This window comes from Podarcis bocagei (assembly GCF_964188305.1).
Source record: "Podarcis bocagei genome assembly, chromosome: 6".
NCBI lineage: Eukaryota > Metazoa > Chordata > Lepidosauria > Squamata > Lacertidae > Podarcis > Podarcis bocagei.
In genome coordinates, this window is record NC_138130.1 from 100,528,944 (window position 1) to 100,549,589 (window position 20,646).

Consider the following 20,646-nt stretch of genomic DNA (forward strand, 5'->3'; position numbering starts at 1 on the left):
ATTTACTGTTTATGATCCACAGTGATATTTTCTCCCTCCGTGATTTATTGCCATGAAATCTTGCCTTCTTCTGGCTTAACCCCAGATACGACTGTCCATTGGACAAGACAGATGGAGGGGAGAAGGCAGATGGGTGGCTGCAATGAGCCTTTATGGGGAGCAGGTGGTGATGCTCTGGTTCTGGGGTGGGAATTTGTAGGGGGAAAGGGTTCAGTCACACGCACGCACGCGCGCGCGCACACACACACACACACACACACTCACACAGTGGTACCTCGGGTTAAGAACTTAATTCGTTCTGGAGGTCCGTTCTTAACCTGAAACTTTTCTTAACCTGAAGCACCACTTTAGCTAATGGGGCCTCCCGCTGCGACCGTGCGATTTCTGTTCTCATCCTGAGGTAAAGTTCTGAACCCAAGGTAATATTTCTGTGTTTGTGGAGTCTGTAACCTGAAGCGTCTGTAACCTGAGGTAGCACTGTATTCACAAAAGGATTAACTGCCTGCAGGATGGTTCTTGATAACTAAGGATGGATTTTTGAAAAGTGAGATGGGAGCAAGCAGAAGGAGGGGGCAATCAATAGACGAGCAATTTGAAAGCCCCATCATTCATCTTCATTGATCATTCGGGATGGCACTTCTCTGAGAAGGCAGATTGATGAGTCTGCTAAGCTAAGATGTCCAGGATCCTGTTCTCACAGTAGCCAACTGGAAAGCTCAAAAGCAGAACCTTTCCCTGCCCCCCCCATATTTTTTAATTAAATTTTCTGTTTCACGTTTTAGAATATTCATTTAAACCACCTTAAAATATCAACAACTTGCCTTCTTCTCTTTCCATGGTTCATTTTGCCTAACATAAATCCCTGCATATTTTATATCAACTAAATCGAGTATTCCATTATTACATCCACCAAAACTTATTTACACTGCTGAATTTATCTTAATGCTGCCCATTTTCTCAAATATCCCCCCATATATTCAATAAACGTTTTCCAATCTTCTCTAAATGCATGTTCTTCTTGACCTCTTATTCTATATGTTAGGTCTGCAAGCTGCGCATATTCCATCAGTTTAAGTTTGGCTGAGACCTCACTTGTTTTCCATTTTGGGGTTAACAAAACACGGACCGCAGTAGTGAAATACATAAATAACATTTTTTTGACACCTGGGAATCATAGCTGTCAACTTTTCCCTTTTCTTGCGAGGAATCCTATTCAGAATAAGGGAATTTCCCTTAAAAAGGGGGGGGGAAACATTGACAGCTATGCTGGGAATTTCTGTCTGAATTACCGTATTTTTTGCTCTATAAGACTCACTTTTTCCCTCCTAAAAAGTAAGGGGAAATTTGTGTGCGTCTTATGGAGCGAATGCAGGCTGCGCAGCTATCCCAGAAGCCAGAACAGCAAGAGGGATCGCTGCTTTCACTGCACAGCGATCCCTCTTGCTGTTCTGGCTTCTGAGATTCAGAATATTATATTCTTGTTTTCCTCCTCCAAAAACTAGGTGCGTCTTGTGGTCTGGTGCGTCTTATAGAACGAAAAATACGGTATTCCCAACAAAAAGGACTCTGGATTTTGGGGAAAGTACTTTTAAATATATATTTTTTCAATTCATTACAAATTATTTCCTAATAATCTTTTACTCCTTTTACAAGTCCACCAGCTCAAAAGTAGAACCTGAGTACCGCAACACCCGTGTTCTGGGCTTCAGTTTTAGGAGAACACTGACAAGCTGGAAGGTGTGCCGAGGAGGGCAACCAAGATGGTCAAGGGTCTGGAAGCCTTATGAGGAACGGTTGAGGGAGAAGGGGAAGTTTAGCCTGGAAAAGAGGTGACTGCGAGGCGATGTGATACCCATCTTCAAATATCTGGCAGAAAATATCTGGCAGAAAACGATGCCTTATGAGGAACGGCTAAGGGAGCTGGGCATGTTTATCCTGGAGAAGAGGAGGTTAAGGGGTGATATGATAGCCATGTTCAAAGATATAAAAGGATGTCACATAGAGGAGGGAGAAAGGTTGTTTTCTGCTGCTCCAGAGAAGCGGACACGGAGCAATGGATCCAAACTACAAGAAAGAAGATTCCACCTAAACATGAGGAAGAACTTCCTGACAGTAAGAGCTGTTCGACAGTGGAATTTGCTGCCAAGGACTGTGGTGGAGTCTCTAAAGTCGGAGACATAATATTTGAAAATTACCAAATAAGAGTTGAAACAAGGTGATAAATTGCTGCTTATAAGTTTATAACTGGGAACACAGGAATGGGAGATGTGAGGAAGTCCAAAAGGTTAAGGAAATATGGTTGTTGGATATTTGATTTTGTTGCATGCTTTCTATTATATGTTAATCTTTCTATTTCTTTCTGTTTTTCTTTGTTTGTTGTATTTTGGTGATGGTATTTTATGTGTTTGGTGAATTTATTGTTTAAAACTTTTAATAAATGTCTTTTTTAAAAAAAAGGAGTGTGGTGGAGTCTCCTGCTTTGGAGGTCTTTAAGCAGAGGCTTGACAACCATATGTCAGGAGTGCTCTGATGGTGTTTCCTGCTTGGCAGGGGGTTGGACTCGATGGCCCTTGCGGTCTATTCCAACTCTATGATTCTATGATTCTAAATGCAAGCTTGCATTCCTCCTCTCCAGAAGCAAGGACCTGGGCCAATGGATTCAAATGACAGGAACAGTGCCAGATTTACATATAAACTAAACAAGCTTAGGGCCCCACTCTCTTGGTGGCCCACAAAAAAATTAAAGGAAAAATAAACTGGATGTACATTTCCAAAATAAAGATAAAAAACAAATAAAACCTACATACAGGCCCCCTATGTCTCCTGGTCTTTTCTTGAGGACGGGGACCCTTGAGCTATTTTAAAAAGTGGGACAACCAACACGTTTGTGTCATTTTTTTTAATTCACGCTGTTGGTTGCAATCATTAGCAAAAAAAATTTTTTTTTTGCTATTCTTTTGTCTCCTGTTCATTTCTCAACGGCAAAATTTCCCTTCGGCCTGGGAGTCTGATAGATCTTTTCTTGAGGGTTTTTCTGGGTCTCAAAGAGGGCCACTTGGTAGGACAATTTGTGAAGCTCCCTGCTCAGCTGCTCGCTGGAGTCAATCAGCGAATATTTCTGCTCTTCCAGCTCGTTGATCTTTCTGTAAGCCTCCTCCGTCCTTTCCCGCATGGCCGCCACTTTCCGCTCCATTTCTTCCATCACGTTCCGAAACTTCTCGAGAGTGTCTTGCAAATTCTGGCTCATCTTCTTGATATATTTGGGTTCCTTCCTTCCTCCCTTCCTCTTCTTCTTTTCCTTTTAAAACTTTTTCCAGCACAAATTTCGTTTCTCCAGATCGAGGCGAACCAGATCGAATATTTCCCCGCTGCCTCTGAGATTGTGGATTAGGTTTCGTTGTGGCGTCGCCGGCTGGGTACAGACAGCTGCTTCTTGCGGATATTGTTCGTTCGGTGGCGGCCTTCTCTGAATACAAATAGGGGGCGAAATTATTTTTATTCATGTACTAGGCTTGGCTAATGGTCAGGGGTGATGGGAGTTGTAGTCCAAATACATTTTGGAACTGTTAATCTGTTTATAAATGCTATAAATAAATGAAAGCAACAAATCCGGATGGCCACAGATTCCCCACTCCTGCTGGGCTGAGACTCCTATCATCTCTGACCGCTGCCATCTGCTGGCAGGGGCTGATGGGACTTGTAGTCCAGCACCATTTTGGACAGCACTTGTTCCCCATTTGTTAGATGCTGCTGTTTGAGTAACCTGTGCCTATTTGTTTTTTTTTTTCTGCCTACCCCCCCACCCAGTGACTGGAATATAGAAGGAAAGAAGGAAAATAGAAGGGAAATGTAGGGAAATATAGAAGGTGGGCTGAGGGGCATAGCGTGGGGAGCCCATAGGAGGGCCATAACCCCAGGCACATTATTTTGAGGAGCGCGAGTTGGGTACCCCACACAGGGATCCCTGCCCTGCCTGCCGCTGGGGGTCTCTGGGCCCCAGAGCCCAGGGCCAGGCCTCCATGCCCCTGGCCCCCTTCTTGAATGGCTGTCTGACCAGTGTTGGGGAGGGTCACCTGCCAATGGCTGCATCAGTTGGCCGGTCTCCCCCTTGCACCGATGGGCAGGTGGGCAATGTAGTGTGGCCCCATGACCCCTCCATGTCTAACGCCAGCCCTGTGGGAGTTGGGCTGGCGTGGTGGGTTTTGTCCCCCCTCTGTCCCACCTGGTGCATGCTTGGGTGTCCCGGGTGCCAGCAAAGGAGCAGGGACCCAGGGGGTGGAGTCAGAGGGACTATAAAAGCAGCTCTGAGAGGGGCGAAGGCGGGAGTTCGTTAGGAGCTGGGTGGTTGGTTGGAGTGGGAGTGAATTGGGATAGAGTTTGTGGGTAGGTTCAGTGGCGTAGCGTGGGTTGTCAGCACCCGGGGCAAGGCAAGTAATTTGTGCCCCCTAACCCATGGATTTGCACCCCCTAACCCATGGATTTGCGCCCCCTAACCCCCAGATGTTGCGCCCGGTGCGGCCGGCCCCCGCTGCACCCCCCACGCTACGCCACTGGGTAGGTTGACTTAGTGTTGCAAAAAAAGCTGAGTCAGGAACAGTTAGGAGCTAGGAAGACAAGTCAATATCTGAGAGGTGGTTTAGTGAGGGAGAGGAGGTAGCGGAAGTTATAGGTCTGGATAGGCACCCCATGATTGTAATTCACCAATACCGTTTATGAAACCACACGCTTGTTAAACTGCAATAAATAAACAGAAGTTTAGGTTCCAATTTAACCCTGACAGGACTCAGTATTGTACCAGGTAGGGCCTGGGAGGTGGCAGCGAGAAATAAAGTGGTGGCACAGGGATCAATAGATGGTGAAACGTCCGGGGACCCTCTGTGACCACAGGGACTTTTCTGTGGCCCCGTGAACCCTCCATGTCTAACGCCAGCCCTGTGAGAGTTGGGCTGGCATGGTGGGTTTTGTTCCCTCTCTCTGCCCAGCTCCTGGTCCCACCTGGTGCATGTGTGGGTGTCCCAGGCACCAGCAAACGATGCTACACCACTGGGTGGGCTTAAGAAAACCCCATCCCCTAGCACCGTACAATTTCAGCCAGGCCGTGGGCTTCTAAGGGGGTCCAGGTTTCTTCTGCTCCTCTGTGATTCAAGGACGGCACCCACCTTATATTAAGCTACGGAACAAACCCCTTTCTTGCCAGCTGCCAGGTGTTCGTCTGCTTGATCTCGTTCACGCAGCTGTTCTTAATGATCCCCCCACCCCCAACCCCAGAGCGGACATGTCAGGAGCAGAGGGGATGGTGGGGAAATGACCCTTTGCATTATTGCCGTGGGAACCTGTAGGCCAATCACATTTGACGGAGGCAGTGTGAGCCAACAATGACTTGGCCTTTGCGGGTGACTATGCCTGGCATGGACAAAAATGGATAGAGAAATGTTTCTCCGTTCCCACTCATCACACGAGAACTCGGGGACGCCCAATGAAGCCGAAATTTGGAGGAATCAGGATAGATCAAAGAAAGTACTTCTTCACACAGACCGTAGTTAAAGCTATGGAACTCCCTCCCACATGATGTAGTGATGGCCCCCAACCCGGATGACTTTGAAAGAGGACTGGGCAAATTCATGAGGAGGAGAGGGCTACCAATGGCTACCAACCATGGTGGCTCTGTTCATATGCATCTGAATGCCAGCTGCTGGCAATTGCAGGTCGGGCAAAATCATAGAATACAATTAGAGTTAGAAGGGACCCCAAGGGTCATCTAGTCCAACCCCCTTCAATCACAGAGAAAGAACCCCTGACAGATGGCCGACCACCCTCTGTTTAAACCAGTGTTTCCCACAGTTGAGTCTCCAGCCGTTTTTGGACTACAACTCCCATCGTCCCTAGCAAGGAAGACCAGCTAGGTCAGGGATGATGGGAATTGTAGTCTGAAAGCAGCTGGAGTCCCGACTTTGGGAAACACTGGTTTAAAACCCCCAAGGAAGGAGAGTCCGCCAGCTTTTAAGGGTGTTCCTTCCATGGCTCCTACCATAGCTGTCAACTTACAGATTTGAAAATAAGGGACCAGCAGCCTTTAAAATAAGGGATCAGCAGCCAAAATAAGGGACCTGCAGCCTCACCTGTTCCAGGCACTCCAGTCTTCCTGTCCTCCTGCAGTCTGGTCAAACTCATGCTGGTAGCTTCAAGAACATTGTCCAACCAGCTTTGTAACCAGAGGTTCAACTGAATAGAATCTGAATCACATGCACCACAAGGCCTATGCAGCCTCAACTTAAGATGGCTCCCTGGTCTGGCTTTGCACTGCAAAGTTTGCAGCAGCACGTGCAACAAAATGGCGTCCAGCATTCAAAAAACCCCTCAGCTTGCATTAACTAGCCACACACACACAGCCTCCCCCCCCTCACCACAAGAACGCCAGTCACCCACCATTTTAGTCAACCAGCTCCTTTCTTTTCCCCCATAAGTCAATTGAAGGAGCCTCCAAAACAAATTCAAAAGCCCCCCCTCCCACGAGATCTCCTTTCCTTTCCCCCCACCATGTGCCCCCACTCCAGACAGACCTTTTCGCCAGCAAGGGTGTGTGGGCCGTCAATGACGTATCCATCCGATTCCGATCCGAGCACTCAGCACAGGTACGTTCAACTTCTGAGCCCCTCTGAGCCAAAGGCAGAAAGCCCAGCCAGCAGCCAAACGAAGCCTCAAGGAAAACCACCGTCACCTCTCCGCTGGGAAGCGTTGAGCAAAGGCGAGTCCCCAGGCAACGCAGCCGATTTGATCAGCACAAGGCATGCAAGCTCCACCCCCCAGTGATTCTTAGACTCCTTATTGGGTGAGCAACGCAGCCAAGCAACACAGTTAGAGCCTCCCTCCTCCCTGGGCGGCAGGGAGGGAGGGAGAGGAGCTGCTTCCTTTGAAACCCGGGAAATTTAAGGGACATCATCAATAAAGGGACAGCAGCGGGACGTGTGCTGGGGTAAGGGACTGTCCCGCCAAATAAGGGACGCTTGACAGCTATGGCTCCTACTGTCAGAAAGTTCTGGCTAAGGTTTAGTCAGAATCTCCTTTCCTGTTCAGGGCCGGATTTAGGTTTGATGAGGCCCTCAGCTACTGAAGGTAATGGGGCCCTTTCTATGTCCAGCTGTCCTTTGTCAGCAACAAATGGTCGCTGTTTTTTTGTGTTGAATATATGCTATATGGAAATTTATGGACCTAATAGGTATTTAAAGCCATGTGCACATAACAAAATAACCAGTCCATGCAGAATGTAGGCACCCTATATATAGAAAGGAGCAGACCAGTAATATTTTAGGGAGCAGGCTGGCAGGCGGGGCCCATGACTTACATCATAGGAGCAACACAAAACACTGCTGCTGTATGTAGGTTTTATTTTAATTTGTTTTTTATCTTATATTTTGGAAATGTACATCCAGTTTTTTCCCCCTTAAATTTTTTGGGGGCACCCCAAGAGAGTGAGTGGGGCCCTAAGCTATACAGTGGTACCTCGGGTTACAGACGCTTCAGGTTGCAGATGTTTCAGGTTATAGACTCCGCTAACCCAGAAATAGTACCTCGAGTTAAGAACTTGGTTTAGGATGAGAACAGAAATTGCGTGGCGGCGTGGCTGTGGCGGGAGGCCCCATTAGCTAAAGTGCTGTCTCAGGTTAAGAACAGTTTCAGGATAAGAACGGACCTCTAGAATAAATTAAGTTCTTAACCCGAGGTACCACTGTAGCTTGTTTAGCTTAGAAGGCGATGCCTCCTGAGGCCTTGCATTGGAATGAGCTGGGAGGTGCAACAGAGAGAAGGAAGACAACACTTAAGCTGTCATTGCAGAATAAGAAGTTTGATTCCTGTAGGTTTTTATAAGGTCGTCCCCATTTCTTTTAGATCTACCACCTTATCTGTGAGAAGCAGCTTCCATATATTTCTTCATAACATCCCTTTGTGTTTGGTGCATTCAGATGCAAGGAATATTGCATTAGATTTCCTTGTTACAAAGCTAGAACTTCTGTCCTGTTTCCTAACGTTCCTTTCGCACAGCAGTGTTAAAGATATCAGTTTAATATGCATGAAATTTGTTTGAATGCATTTTGCTTAAAATACTATGCAGAGATGCTTGCATTATTCAGGAATTTTAGCTAGAGCAAATGCCATGGGAAAGGGTGGCTGTTTCCATTTCAGGTTAATTGACGACGCATCCCAGAAGCCCAAATAGAGATCTCTTGCAGCATGAAATTAAACCTGAAAACTCAGCATCTAAATCAGTCGTTGGCGCCATCAGCAGTAGTGGCTCGGCTCAGCGACACTTGCATGGGATCTCTCACTGGCACCAGAGAGAGGAAAGTTTATTGAACAGTATTAAAAAGAAGACCGGACTGCGTTGCTGGCTTGTTAAAGAGCAATGTGTTACTTTGTATTCTTCCAACGTTTGTTTTGTAACTTGTTTAAGACCGTTTGCAGTAAAGCTTTGAAACTCTTTTCTTGTGATCGGGAGCTCATTTATTTCTACCCAGATCAGACTGCTGCAAATCAGACATGCAGTCAGTACCTGTTGCATTATGGAACTGTGAGTTTTTGACTGACACAACCTTACTATATGCTTGTGAAACATGGACCACTTATAAACGCCATCTCCAACAGCTCAAAAGATTCCATCAATGGTGTCTCCGAAAAATTTTACACATCACTTGGGAAGACAGGCAAACTAATACCAATGTACAGTCATACCTCGGGTTGAATGTGCTTCAGGTTGAGCGCTTTCGGGTTGCACTCTGCGGCAACCCAGAAGTAATGGAGTGCGTTACTTCCGGGTTTTGCCACTCTTGCATGCACAGATGCTCAAAATGACATCAAGCGCATGCGCGGAAGCGGCAAAATGCGACCCACACATGCGCAGATGCGTCGTCACGTCTTACGTTCCATTCAGGATGCGAATGGGGCTCCAGAACGGATCCCGTTCGCATCCTGAGGTACCACTTTACTGGATGAAGCAAAGATCACCCGTGTTGAAGCAATGATTCTTCAACATCAACTTCGTTGGACTGGTCATGTGCGGATGCCTGATTATCATCTTCCAAAGCAACTGCTCTATTCTGAACTTAAAAATGGAAAGCGTAATGCTGGTGATCAAAAGAGGTTTAAAGAGTGTCTCAAGGCAAATCTTTAAACATGTAGTATAAACACTGACAACTGGGAAACACTGGCCTGTGAGCGCTCCAATTGGAGAACAGCCTTTACCAAAGGTGTCAGGGGCTTTGAAGACGCTTGAACTCAGGATGCAAGGGACAAATGTGCTAAGAGGAAGGCACGCTTGGCAAATCCACACCGTGATTAACTCCTGCCTGGAAACCTATGTCCCCATTATGGAAGGACGCGTGGATCCAGAATTGGCCTCCACAGTCACTTACGGACTCACTGTTAAATATGCATTTATAAAAGACATTCTTACTCGGCTATGAGTGATCACCAAAGATGACGACACCTGGCTAAGTTTCATTCACCCCAATGGGCATGTTGTGACAACAACGGACCCCATTGGACAATGCCATTACTTCCCCAATGAGGTGGAATTTCTCTTACCTGTTATGTATTGAGCTTGGATCCTAGAAATCAATAGGCAGGTAGGATCGTAGAATGCAACAACCTGATTGGCCTGCAGGAGCAGCCCAATCAGGCTCCAGGAGGGAAGCAGAATCAACCAATCAGATGGGACCCATTGTGTAAATAATGTATATAAAGCCTGAGGTCTTCGGGGAAATTTTTTCACTGTTTTACAAGCTGCAATAAAGAGTGTGAAATTACTATGCGACTCCGAGTATATTTCATTACCCATTATCAGTGAAGCCTGACTGCAAAACTGGGGTGGGTGGGGGCTGGGACCTAACTGCTGGCTGTTAAAAGTGAAAAACAACTCCATTTAAGGTACAAGGAGGGGTCTGATCAGTGACTGGAAGCAGCTGCCGAGATCACATAATACTGGTCCTGAAAGCCTACCTTGGCTCCCGGTATGTTTCCAAGCACAATTCAAAGTGTTGGTGCTGACCTTTAAAGCCCTAAATGGTCTCGGCCCAGTAGACCTGAAGGAGCGTCTCCACCCCCATTGTTCAGCCCAGACACTGAGGTCCAGCTCCAAGGGCCTTCTGGCGGTTCCCTCCCTGAGAGAAGTGAGGTTACAGGGCCTTCTCAGAGGTGGCACCTGCCCTGTGGAACGCCCTCCCATCAGATGTCAAGGAAATACACAACTATTCTGACTTTTAGAAGACATCTGAAGGCAGCCCTGTTTAGGGAAGTTTTTAATGTCTGATGTTTTATTGTGTTTTTAATATTTTGTTGGAAGCCGCCCAGAGTGGCTGGGGAAACCCAGCCAGATGGGTGGGGTATAAATAATAAATTATTATTACAACCGGATTAAAAGAAGAAAATTCACACTGCAGATGCCTCTCCATTCTAGAGAGTCTTCAAGGGATGAATGAATGGAGAGATGGTTCTGTTAGGATCGTCCTACTCGCAAGTAGGACCCTGGCAGAGACACATGTTCGACTGGCAAGTTCTCTTCCTCCTGGTCTGTCCTTCGGGAGCTTCAAAAGCTTTCTTCAGCCCGAACATCGCAGCGACTGATACCAAGAAGCATCAGCACACTTAGGAACCTGCAGAGTATTGGCGGTTCGCGTAACAGACTCCATAGCTCAGCATCTTGGCTAATCTACTTTATTTACATATAATACACTCGGAGCATTCTGACTTAGCTCCTTCCTCTTTCTCATCAGACAGCAAAGAGAGAAAGGACAAAGGACAATAGTCCCACTTCATGGAACACAGTAATACCAAACATCCTGTCTCCGTCACTGTGGAATGAAAACATACACCGTCATGTGATAGACAATCTCATGACTGCAAACACGGAGGAAGAATCCTAACAGGTTCACCCCAAACCTCAAGAGGCAGGGAGTTCCACAGGGCAGGGTCTGCCACATTAAAAGCTCGGTCCTTGATGATGGTCAGCAGAACCCCAGGAGCTGTGCTGGGAACCACCAGAAGTGACCAGTTTCCTTGACTTTATGGCGGTTTCTCCTCCTGCTTGTCCACCCTTTTCTTCTTGTTCCATCTAAGAGAACTCCCTCTTCTCTGGACATGGCAGAAGGCCAACCAATGCTATGGCCCCATCTGGAGAAGCTGGGGGTCATACCTGAGGCCTTCCGCACCCTACCCACTAGGCTATGGGCCTAGAGGACAAAGATACCTGCTTCTCCCATGACCACCTCCCCACTCCTCCATGAACACACGCCCAAAATGCAGTGGCAAGTTCTCAAAAATGGCATTCAAAGAACCTTTCAAGAAAGTGGAATTCAAAAGCCCAATCAGAGCCAAGGTTTGTGACATCACCCTGCCTCCCCACTGACGCTATTGGCCGAGGCGTTGCCATGACGAACGACAACACAATGGCGCCCTGAGTGATTTCTACCTTCCTGACACGGGTGCCGAATTAAAAACAGACAGATGGAAACAAACGAGGAGCTGGCAGCCGGCAATATAGGAAAGAGGGGTGTGTTTTCTACCCGTGTTTTTGGGCTTGGAGGCCAAAAAATGCTGAATATCTGAAAGTGGAAAGCAGGGGAATGAGGGAAGTTGCAATGGACAACGCAGTGAGGGCGGAATTGGGGTGCTAGGCCAGAAAGATTCTCATCACGACCAGCCAGGGAGGAGTCCGACCGGGGCGCCATGGCAGTGCCAAATTCTCTTGCTAGCCCTCGCACCTGCGGCTGAGTCACACAGGTATAGCATCTCCAGAACGGAGGCTGAGGGTCAGAGGCGGGGAATTCGTGCGGGGATGAAATTTCGCAAAATGCCCAAGCCTGGCTAAATACTAAAAATCAAAGGATTGTAGAGTTTGCGGGGACCCAAGGGTCATCTAGTCCAACCCCTTGCACTGCAGGAATCTCAACTAGGTCATACATGAAACATGGCCATTCACCTGCTGGGGGTGCGGTGACCGCAGGACTCGCCGTTTCAATTTTTGGCTTTGGAATTAGACCTCAACATCTGAGATGTGCCTATTTTGATTGGCGAAACTGGATTCATGCCATATATTGAACACACATCCAAGGCATGATGCCCCCCGCCAAAAAATAATTTCTGGGAACTGTAGTTCCTGTCCTGAGGGAACAATACCTCCCAAACACAATGCATTCTCAGGAAATTGTTTGTTTAGGTGAGCACATAATGAGTCAATCACTTCCATTTATTTCTATGGGGAAATTTCTAACCCAGGAAAACCCTCTGAAACCTTGCAAAAGGCAAACAAGGAAGGAAAAAACAGGTCCGGCTGTTTGGATATCTCAATCTGCGGTGCGTTTAGTGAGGTTTGGGAACTGATTCCTTGAGTTTGGTTAAATGAATTTTCATGTAACAAGCATTTGGATAGAGGAACATTTCCAAACATCGTTCAGCCCGGACACTGAGGTCCAGCTCCGAGGGCCTTCTGGTGGTTCCCTCATTGCGAGAAGTAAGGTTACAGAGAAGCAGACAGAGGGCCTTCTCGGTGGTGGCGCCCACCCTGTGGAACGCCCTCCCATCAGATATGAAGGAAATAAGCAGCTATCCTATCTTTAAAAGACATCTGAAGGCAGCCCTGTTTAGGGAAGTTTTTAATATTTAATGCTGTATTGTTTTTAACACTCAATTGGGGGCCGTCCAGAATGGCTGGGGAAACTCAGCCAGATGGACGGGGTATAAATAAATTATTATTATTATTATTATTATTATTATTATTATTATTATTATTATTATTATTATTATTGCTGCGGTCAGAAGGGGCAACATTATACCGTTTACAACAGTAATGTCTCACATCAAATGTAATTGATCTGTACAAAAGATTCTACAACCTGGAGGTGGCGCAGGAGAGAACACACATACTTTTGCAAACCAAGAAAATCTTTTTATTTTTATTTTTTGTGTGTGGAATCAATAGAACATTGGAGCACGGGCAAAGCACTCAGGCAGGGTTTTAAAGACCCCCTTTGTTTTCATTCTCCAGGCTCCATAAAGAAGGCTTGATCCGCCAACGCTCCTCCCCATTTTTCCTGAGGAGAACAGTTTCTCTCTCCCCGCTGGTGCAAATTTCGTGGGTCCCAAGGAGACAGAGTGAGTCTTGGAAAACCTTCTGCAGTACTACACATGCACCAGCAGGGGGCTCTTTTGCCTTAAACATGTGCCGGCAAAGTCATTTGTTACATATATACCAAAACGGATTTTAAAACCTAGGTTTACTTGAATAAGCAACTTCCCATTCATTAAAATAACAGCTACGCTCAGGAGCAAGCACTGGAAAGGTGTTATGTTATTAAAGTGGGCATATGCAGTCTTCCTGCAAAATCTCCCCTGTGAGCAGGAATCAAGGTCCCATTTATACAAAAATAACCTTTTTCTAAACCTAATTGTGATGGGGGGCACAATTTTGGCTGAAGGAGTGGCATTAAATTTACTCAGAGTAGACTTATTGAAATGAATGGGCCTAACCATGGTGTCATCCACAAAACACAGTGAAAGGATTATTCTGCCACTTTAACAGACAAGGGGAATCTTGGGAACTGTAGTTTCTTAAGAGGGCTGAGCATGGCAGCTCTAGGAGGTCAGCACCCTTCGCAAACTACAGTTCCCAGGCTGCTCCGTGGCTGTGAAAGTGCTAGAATAGTGCTTTAAATGCATGGTGTTGTAGTCATGTTTGTTGATTTCAATGGGTCTAAATGGAAAGGAAAAGGGACCCCTGACCGTTAGGTCCAGTCGCAGACGACTCTGGGGTTGTGGTGCTCATCTCGCTTTACTGGCCGAGGAAGCCGGTGTACAGTCATGTGGGCAGCATGACTAAGCCGCTTCTGGTGAACCAGGGCAGTGCATGGAAACGCTGTTTACCTTCCCACTGGAGCGGTACCTATTTATCTACTTGCACTTTGACGTGCTTTCGAACTGCTAGGTGGGCAGGAGCAGGGACCGAGCAACGGGCGCTCACCCCGTTGCGGGGATTCGAACCACCGACCTTCTGATCGGCAAGCCCTAGGCTCTGTGGTTTAACCCACAGCACCACCCGCGTCCCTAGCCATCATAGCTAGCAGCCATGAAAACCCTGCAGGATTTGTGGACTGCTCTCCCCAGCGAGGCTCACCTGGCGCCTTCATTAAACACCTTTAGTCACCAGGTGAAAACATTCCTCTTTAACTAGGTCTTTGGCTCATTGACCTCTCAGGTCCTTTTGAAATGTGTTGTGGGGGGGGGGTTAATTGGGTTCTCTTTCCTTTTGTTTTTATTATGTACCTTGTGGTTTTGGTGTTGTAATTTTATGTTGTGAACTACCCTGAAATCTATGGGTACAGGGTGGTGGGACACAGTTGGCACTGTGGTCTAAACCACTGAGCCTCTTGGGCTTGCTGATCAGAAGGTTGGCGGTTCAAATCCCCGCGATGGGGTGAGCTCCCGTTGCTCTGTCCCAGCTCCTGCCAACCTAGCAGTTCAAAAGCACGCCAGTGCAAGTAGATAAATAGGTATCACTGTGACAGGAAGGTTAATGGTGTTTCCGTGCGCTCTGGTTTCCATCACAGTGTCCCGTTGCGCCAGAAGCAGTTTAGTAGTCTGTGGACAAATGACGGCTCCCTCGACCTGAAAGCGAGATGAGCGCTGCAACTTCATAGTCACCTTTGACAGGACTTAACCGTCCAGTAGTCCTTTACCTTTACCTTTTACCTTTATAGGGTAGTATACAAATTTAATTAATTAACAAAATAATAATAATAATAATAATAATAATAATAATAATAATAATTAATAATATAATAATAATTATTTATACCCCGCCCTCCCCAGCCAGGGCCAGGCTCAGGGCAGCTAACACCGAATATAAATTACAATAAAACAATAGGGGGGAAAAGAAAAAAATTTAAAATGTGGCTTAAAATACAGCTTAAAACCCAGCCTCATTTTAGTAGCAGCCCATAAATCAAGACCATAAAGGGAGGAAACATCAGATATTCACCCGAGCCAGCTATCCATGCTGGTCCTACATGGGCCAGCAAAACAGCCAAGGGAACATTTATATACCAAATCCCATATACAGTAAGTGGTCAGAGTGAGTCCAAGCCGAAGGCCAGGTGGAACAGCCCCATCTTGCAGGCCCTGCAGAAAGAGGTCAAATCCCGCAGGGCCCCAGTCTCTTGCGACAGAGTGTTCCACCAAGTCAGGGCGAGGAATGAAGAGGCCCTGGCCCAAGTCGAGACCAGTCTAACCTCCTTGAGGCTCCTTGAGGCTCAGGACCCCCAAAGTGTTGTCATTTGTGGACCTTAAGGTCCTCCTCGGGGCATACCAAGAGAGGCGGTCCCGTAGGTCCAAGAGTCCTAGGCCGCATAGGGCTTTAAAGGTCAAAACCCTTATTATTTCCCATAGAATTGGCTATGGGCCCTTTAAGACTGCAGACCACCCCTCCTAAGGAGGTGAAGTCCCTGGAAGAGACAACCTCACCAGCTTTCTTAGGCCTTCAGGTGGCTCTGGCTGAGACAACATCTTCCTTGGCTCAGCTATGAGAAGCCACTGGGAGCTGACCAGGGTCCTGATCTGCTTTGCTGCAGATTGCTCGCTCCAAGCTTCAGTGCATATGGGTGAAGAATTGAAGGCTCAAGGCTCCCAGCTGGGCATAAATATTTATCATGATGATCAGCTATTAGGCGCTCCCTTGGCTGGAATAAATCTCTGTCATTTCCCCCTCTGGGGCTTAGCTGTCTTCAAATAAGAGGCTCAAAATTAGAATCGTTCTGTCCCTTTAATCTGTTTGAGGGGCTCTTTCGCTGTCAAGCCGTTCATCATTAACTGCTTTCTCTCTGCCTCTTAACAAATCTCTCTCTCTCTCTCTCTCTCTCTCTCTCTCTCTCTCTGCAATATCTTCTTTATTTGTAAAAGTATTTACGCACTGCCAACTCATGCAACGCAGCATGACGGCGTGAAACAGCATAGGCAATGAGACATAAAACACCATAAAAACAGTGCAAACCGGTTAAAACGAAACAAAAATGAGTTGCATGAGCCTGACCACATTCAAATGACTTCAGGAGGCACCTCAAAATCGAAAAGGAAGGAGCCTTAGAATGGGACCAGTGATTCTAAGTAGGATTTGAGTAAGCAGAGATTCATAGAATGCCTTTCTTTCTTTCAAACAAACAACAAAATGGGTGGGCCGCAAAATTTAAAATAAGAAGAAATGTGCAGCATTCAGCGCCCATTTAAAATGCATTTGGGAGGGGACTAGTGAGATGTTTTGTTTTTTATTTTTATTATATGTTTTGTGTTTTTATGTTGTGAACTGCCCTGAGACTTGCAGGTATGGATAGGGCGGTATACAATTTAAATAATTAAATGTGCTGCTCTGGTTTTGCCAGAAGCGGCTTAGTCCAGGCCACATGACCTGGAAAAACTGTGGACAAACGCCGGCTCCCTCGGCCAGTAAAGTGAGATCATAGAATCATAGAATCATAGAGTTGGAAGAGACCACAAGGGCCATCGAGTCCAACCCCCTGCCAAGCAGGAAACACCATCAGAGCACTCCTGACATATGGTTGTCAAGCCTCTGCTTAAAGACCTCCAAAGTAGGAGACTCCACCACACTCCTTGGCAGCAAATTCCACTGTCGAACAGCTCTTACTGTCAGGAAGTTCTTCCTAATGTTTAGGTGGAATCTTCTTTCTTGTAGTTTGGATCCATTGCTCCGTGTCCGCTTCTCTGGAGCAGCAGAAAACAACCTTTCTCCCTCCTCTATATGACATCCTTTTATATATTTGAACATGGCTATCATATCACCCCTTAACCTCCTCTTCTCCAGGCTAAACATGCCCAGCTCCCTTAGCCGTTCCTCATAAGCGCCGCAACCCCAGAGTCGTTCGTGACTAGACTTTACTGTCAGGGGTCCTTTACCTTTACCTTTTTGATCTTCTCATAGGGTCTCCAGCTCTGAATGAAACGTCTTCACCATGTCGCTGACGATGGAGGAACTGTCGACGACGAACGAAAAGCTCCGCTACCAAATCAATGACCTGACAGAGACGGTGGCCTACCTTGATTCTGAGAACCAGGCCCTGCTGAAGGACAACAGCACCATCAAGGGCCACAACCGGAGCCTGCAAGAGACGGCGGACAGATTCAAGGCCGCCATGGAGGAGATGCAGAAGAAGGTGGAGGACATCAGAGAGAAGATGGACCACACCAACGCGAGGATCCACGAACTGGATGCCCAGAACAAGGCCTTGGCGAAAGCTAACGCAGAGCTCAGCAAGGAACTCCGCGAGGTGACCTCCCAGGTAGCCCTTTTCGAAGACTACAAAGCCGCTCAGGAGAAGGACCTTCGAGAGATGCAGAACCTGTCGGTGGAGGTCAAAAAATACCTGAAGAGCCTGGAAGACAGGCTGCAGGAGACCGAGCATCACTATCAAGCGGAGAAGAACAATTCCTCCCAGCTGAGGGAGAAAGTCGGGGCGCTTCTTCAACTCCGCCAGAGCCAGAGGAACGACATCAAAGATCTGCAGGCCCAGCTAGAGACCTGCGTGCAGCAGGCCACCATCTTGAGGCTGGACCAGGAAAACAGGGTGCAGATCGGCTCGCTAATGCACGAAATCGTGGAGGCCAAACTGGTGGATGTTGCCTTGCAGCAGTCAAAGAGCAGGAAAGCCATGTACTGGTTCTGGCAGGTGGGCAAAGTCCTGAGCGTCTTGGTGCTCGGCTGCGTTCTCCTGCTGACCCTGGCCTTATGCTACACCTATTTTTTCAACCACGAATTCATGGCGGAGACTCTCCTGGCGTTTCTCGGTGAGCACAACGTCAACAGAATCGTGCAAGGCTTTGCTCACTACTTGACGTGGAGGAACGACGGCCTGTTGCCTTTCTGAAACGCAGCCCGCCTGGACTCCTCCGCGCTCCTACAACTTGATTTTGACATTAGAAATCTATGGATTTAAAAACTTTGTAAGAATCTCAATAGACGGGTCTGGTTGTTTCTCCTTCTTTATTTCATTGTGCTTGGTTTTTACGCTGGCGTAAAAGACAGTCAATTCAGGGGCAGATAAAAGACAAAGGCCACTCCAGTTTATCTCTAACTAGCAGCCTCATACCTTAGCATTGCTTGAAGAAACAAAAAATGCCGTGTTTTTAATGGTTTGGTCTGCCATCTTGATTCAAAATGGTGTCCAGCTGTATCCAAACATAGGCAAAAATCTGCTCTTTGATCTCAGGAGCCAGCAAGCAAAATTGGTTCAGAGTCTCTTAAGAGGAACCGTATCTCTTAGATGAGGAAGTAGCATCTCTCTAAATTACATTTTAGGAACATGGGAAGCTGCCTTAAGCTGAGTCAGACAATTGGTACTCAATATTCTGATGGGTGACAACTCTCAAGGATTTCAGGCAGGGAACCTCAGCCAGCCCCACCTGGAGAGGACAGTTGGGACTGAAATCTGGGGTGGTCGGTATGAAAGGTAGTATATACACAAAGTATCAAATGTGGTGACAGTAATAATAATACAACAAAACAACCACCACCACAAACTGGCTTATAAGTATAAAACCAAATTTACTAGAATAATAGCTAGAATACAGATAGGCATAACCATTCAAACAACAAACATACTAAGGTGCAAGACAAAGCCTGGAGATACTGTAAACATGGAGTGGAACATGGAACTCTATCTTAACAAGTTACATGTGCAGTAAACGTTATACAGACTGGATAAATGAGCCGTTCAACAAATAGCGTAAGTCCAATCACGGAACGGCAACCCCGTGCTGCCACAACGGCAAGGGTAGCACACTGGAGAATATGAAAAAGTTTTTCAAAGTTCGTTTTCAAAGATTGAACTGGATGAGATGTTCTTCAATGGGTCTTGAGTTGGGAACACAATCTCCAGGCTTTGTCTTGCACATGGCACCTTAGTATGTTTGTTCTTTGAATGGTTATAGGTCTATCTCTATTCTAGCTATTATTCTAGTCAATTTGGTTTTATACTTATAAGCCAGTTTGTGGTGTTGGTGTTTTGCTGTATGAAAGGTAGAGTTTGCCTCTTTCCCTTGTGGTCAGCGGTGTTCAAAGAGACATCTTCCTGCATTTCCTACACTGCAGACCTGCGTAATAACAAACGACAAATGGTCATTGCCTTTCATACTTGCCCTTCACTAGAGGTTCCCAGGGCATCTTATCACCAAATAAAAATACAATATTAAAATCAGTTTAAAACACTTAATACTGCCGAGCCCCGCAATGACCTGCCTTCATTGTCTCCATAGCGGGAGTTCCCAGATGGCGATGGCGACCTTTTATCTCCGTTAATCGCTGAGCGCCTGCCTTCTCAGCTGGGGGTCTTTCAACGTTGCTCATTTTGAGAGCTCTATCAACCCACACCAGCTGGACACCCCCATTATATATTTCTGAAAACACCCACCCACACAACACAGTGGCAGCTCCAGAGGATTGGAGAAAGGGGTCTGCCTTTGTGAGATTAGGAGTTCTTTAGCAATGCGCGGACGATAAATGTGAAAATGAAGGCGATTAAAACCGGGGCGGCACATCTGTACGAATTGGCCTCGGGGGAAGCAGAGGGATGCAGCAGCAGCAGCAGAAACAAAGGGTTCATTGGGAGAAAAACAGAGAAGAAATGGGGCAGGATTGGGGCCAAGGATTTAACATGAACAATTTGAATATCTCCTCCCTCCTCATCTCTCTAGGTAGCTGTAGATGAGCCACAGACTTAAGCACCTCAGGCCTTGTCTCTGTCTGCAACATGGTGATCATTCATATGGGTTCTGCCTTGAAGGGCTGTCGTTAGGTTAAAACAATTAATGAAGAAGAAGCTCTTTGGGGACTCCTGATTATATATATATATATATATATATATATATATATATATATATATATATATATAAGAATGATATTAGAGGGTCAGCAGTCCAGTTCTGCAGCTGCTGGGATTTGCCACAGACAAAATTATGGCTGGAAAAAACCAAATACCGTATTTTTCGCTCTATAGGACGCACTTTCCCCCCTCCAAAAATGAAGTGGAAATGTGTGTGCGTCCTATGGAGCGAATGCAGGCTTTCGCTGAAGCCTGGAGAGCGAGAGGCGTCGGTGCGCACCAACCCCTCTCACTCTCCAGGCTTCAGGCAGCTATCCGCAAGCCTTCAGAGCGCGGCGGTAGTTCCTGCCGGGCTCCGAAGGCTTGCGGATAGCAGCCTGCAGCCCAAAGCCCGGGGAGCGCAGCGCCAACTCCCGCAGCGCTCCCCAGGCTTCAGGCAGCTATCCGCAAACCCTCGGAGCGCGCCCCCAGCCCCACAAGCTCTGGGAGCGGTGGCAAGGCTGTGCGCAACCTTGCCACTGCTCTCGGACCTGTTTTGGGGGCTGGGGTCGGGGGAAGCTCGGGCTTCCCCCACCCCAGCCCCACAGCTAAAAATGAAGCCAAGACAGCTAGCGGGATCCATCCCACTGGCTGTCTTGGCTTCTGCCAAAGCCGCGCGCAGCCTCTCCCAGCTGGAGAGGTTGCGCACAGCTAAAGAGAAAGCCAAGACAGCCAGCGGGATGGATCCCGCTCGCTATCTTGGCTTCTTTGCTCTTTGGGGTAGGTGGGTGGGGGA

At 47.1% G+C, this 20,646-nt stretch overlaps 1 protein-coding gene and 2 long non-coding RNA genes across 4 annotated transcripts in view; 2 read left to right on the forward strand and 1 right to left on the reverse strand.

Moving 5' to 3' along the window:
- Positions 1 to 1,502: 1,502 nt before the first annotated feature.
- The window catches only part of LOC308588845, a 265,934-nt gene continuing 246,790 nt past the window's right edge, over positions 1,503 to 20,646 (forward strand). Inside the window, exon 1 of the long non-coding RNA XR_014008922.1 lies at positions 1,503 to 1,545. This is a non-coding gene — a long non-coding RNA (uncharacterized lncRNA). The remainder of the gene's footprint in view (positions 1,546 to 20,646) is intronic.
- LOC308588830 lies at positions 2,885 to 5,402 on the reverse strand. Its single transcript, XR_014008904.1, has 2 exons — positions 5,184 to 5,402; positions 2,885 to 3,466 (listed from the first exon to the last, which is right to left on the reverse strand). It is a non-coding gene; the product is annotated as an uncharacterized lncRNA (long non-coding RNA).
- LOC308588782 (uncharacterized protein) lies at positions 11,393 to 18,007 on the forward strand. Of its 2 annotated transcripts, none has more exons than XM_081197453.1 (3): positions 11,393 to 11,542; positions 13,037 to 13,143; positions 16,976 to 18,007. In XM_081197453.1, the coding sequence occupies exon 3, from the start codon at positions 17,007 to 17,009 to the stop codon at positions 17,916 to 17,918; it is 912 nt and encodes a 303-aa protein (XP_081053579.1). In that variant the 5' UTR covers positions 11,393 to 11,542; positions 13,037 to 13,143; positions 16,976 to 17,006; the 3' UTR covers positions 17,919 to 18,007. The 2 variants fall into 2 exon arrangements, with proteins under 2 accessions (XP_081053579.1, XP_081053578.1); XM_081197452.1 differs by having other exon boundaries at positions 11,408 to 11,772.

What these genes read in the sequence shown, in the direction of transcription:
- LOC308588782 (XM_081197453.1), top strand. Translation starts at nt 17,007, where the DNA reads ATGTCGCTGACGATGGAGGAACTGTCGACGACGAACGAAAAGCTCCGC.